Source organism: Scylla paramamosain, chromosome 49 (genome assembly GCF_035594125.1).
Source record: "Scylla paramamosain isolate STU-SP2022 chromosome 49, ASM3559412v1, whole genome shotgun sequence".
NCBI classification, from domain to species: domain Eukaryota; kingdom Metazoa; phylum Arthropoda; class Malacostraca; order Decapoda; family Portunidae; genus Scylla; species Scylla paramamosain.
The window spans coordinates 2,725,001-2,727,500 of NC_087199.1; the positions used below are offsets into that span (position 1 = coordinate 2,725,001).

General features: G+C 43.0%; 1 protein-coding gene across 1 annotated transcript in view; it reads right to left on the reverse strand.

Annotated features, from left to right (window-relative positions):
- Positions 1–2,500, reverse strand: part of LOC135095578 (glutamate receptor ionotropic, NMDA 2B-like) — a 163,004-nt gene that overhangs the window by 32,136 nt on the left and 128,368 nt on the right. The window contains 1 exon segment of the mRNA XM_063996479.1: positions 1,971–2,131. Coding sequence (XP_063852549.1) covers positions 1,971–2,131 — 161 coding nt within the window.

Here is a 2,500-nt window from a genome sequence, read left to right on the forward strand (position 1 = left end):
CCCTAATGCAAGAGTTAACCAGTATTCTCAGTCTTTCACCACTATTCTGTCCACCTCCCTAATGCAAGAGTTAACCAGTATTCTTAGTCTTTCACCACTATTCTGTCCACCTCCCTAATGCAAGAGTTATCCAGTATTCTCAGTCTTTCACCACTATTCTGTCCACCTCCCTAATGCAAGAGTTAACCAGTATTCTCAGTCTTTCACCACTATTCTGTCCACCTCCCTAATGGAAGAGTTAACCAGTATTCTCAGTCTTTCACCACTATTCTGTCCACCTCCCTAATGCAAGAGTTAACCAGTATTCTCAGTCTTTCACCACTATTCTGTCCACCTCCCTAATGCAAGAGTTAACCAGTATTCTCAGTCTTTCACCACTATTCTGTCCACCTCCCTAATGCAAGAGTTAACCAGTATTCTTAGTCTTTCACCACTATTCTGTCCACCTCCCTAATGCAAGAGTTATCCAGTATTCTCAGTCTTTCACCACTATTCTGTCCACCTCCCTAATGCAAGAGTTAACCAGTATTCTCAGTCTTTCACCACTATTCTGTCCACCTCCCTAATGCAAGAGTTAACCAGTATTCTCAGTCTTTCACCACTATTCTGTCCACCTCCCTAATGCAAGAGTTAACCAGTATTCTCAGTCTTTCACCACTATTCTGTCCACCTCCCTAATGCAAGAGTTAACCAGTATTCTTAGTCTTTCACCACTATTCTGTCCACCTCCCTAATGCAAGAGTTATCCAGTATTCTCAGTCTTTCACCACTATTCTGTCCACCTCCCTAATGCAAGAGTTAACCAGTATTCTCAGTCTTTCACCACTATTCTGTCCACCTCCCTAATGCAAGAGTTAACCAGTATTCTCAGTCTTTCACCACTATTCTGTCCACCTCCCTAATGCAAGAGTTAACTAGTATTCTCAGTCTTTCACCACTATTCTGTCCACCTCCCTAATGCAAGAGTTATCCAGTATTCTCAGTCTTTCACCACTATTCTGTCCACCTCCCTAATGCAAGAGTTAACCAGTATTCTCAGTCTTTCACCACTATTCTGTCCACCTCCCTAATGCAAGAGTTAACCAGTATTCTCAGTCTTTCACCACTATTCTGTCCACTTCCCTAATGCAAGAGTTAACCAATATTCTCAGTCTTTCACCCCTCTCACTGGCACACTCCTGAACTCCCTGCCTGCTGCTGTATTTCCCCTGCCTGTGACTTGAACTCTTTCAGGAGGGAGGCTGCAGCACACTTATCCCATAATTGTGAATGATCCTTTTTGACCTTTCTTTGGAGATCGGCACCTGAGTAGGCCTTTTTTTTTTTTTTTTTCTTTTGTTCTTCCTTTTTCGTTGTCCTTGGCCAGAGCCCCTCCTACAAAAAAAAAGAGGGAAAAAAAGAAGAAGACATCCTATTTCCCTCACCCCAAAACCCATTTCTCACCCCCTCACCACCCCATCGCTCCCCTTCTTGATGGATTACTAACTTCCATCACTGCCCATCAATTTTCCATCAACCTAAATCACTGCCCATCAATTTTCCATCAACCTAAATCACTTGCCCATCAATTTTTCCGCAATTTCGTATAAACTTTCGTAATTTCTTGGCAGTTTCTATCAATTTCTGTCACTTCCCAAGATCCCATTAACTTTCCATCAATTTTCCATCAATGCCCAGTTTCCTATTACTTTACCTTAATTTCCCATCAATTTCTACCAGTTTCCATAAGCTTCCCATAATTATCGTTTGGCTCCCATCAATTCCCAACATTTTCTACCAGTTTGCCATTAATCTTCCCTAAATTCTCACACTTCCCTGTCAGTTTACACCCCTTTCTTCCCATCGATTCCATTCTTTAACACCAATTTCCCGTCACTTTCAATCAGGTCCTCATTCGCACGCCTCTCCAGTCGCCCCATCATACGTACAGGCATCCCAGCACCCGTCACTTTCTCCCATGAGTCACTTACCCCTTCTTGATGGACTTAATGCCGGCAGTGATGGATGATTTGTTGTATTGACGCATGTACTGAAACATCTCTGGTTGGTGTTTCGAGAGGATGGTTTCCGTGTTGGTGAAGGGCACAAAACCAAACTTGAAGGGTGGTTTCTTGAAGTATGGGTTCTGCAGCTGTGAGGGGAGAAAGAGGCGTGAAGTGAGGTTTGGTTCGGTTTGGTGTGGTTTGGATTCGATTGGATTGGGTTAGGTTAGGTTAGGTTAGGTTAGGTTAGGTTAGGTGCATGGTTGGGTGAAGGTTAGGTTAGGTTAGGTTAGGTTAGGTTAGGTTAGGTTAGGTTTAGGTTAGGTTAGGTTAGGTTAGGTTAGGTGCATGGTTGGGTGAAGGTTAGGTTAGGTTAGGTTAGGTTAGGTTAGGTTAGGTTAGGTGCATGGTTAGGTTAGGTTAGGTTAGGTTAGGTTAGGTTAAGTTAGGTTAGGTTAGGTTAGGTTAGGTTAGGTTAGGTTAGGTTAAGTTAGGTTAGGTTAGGTTAGGTTAGGTTA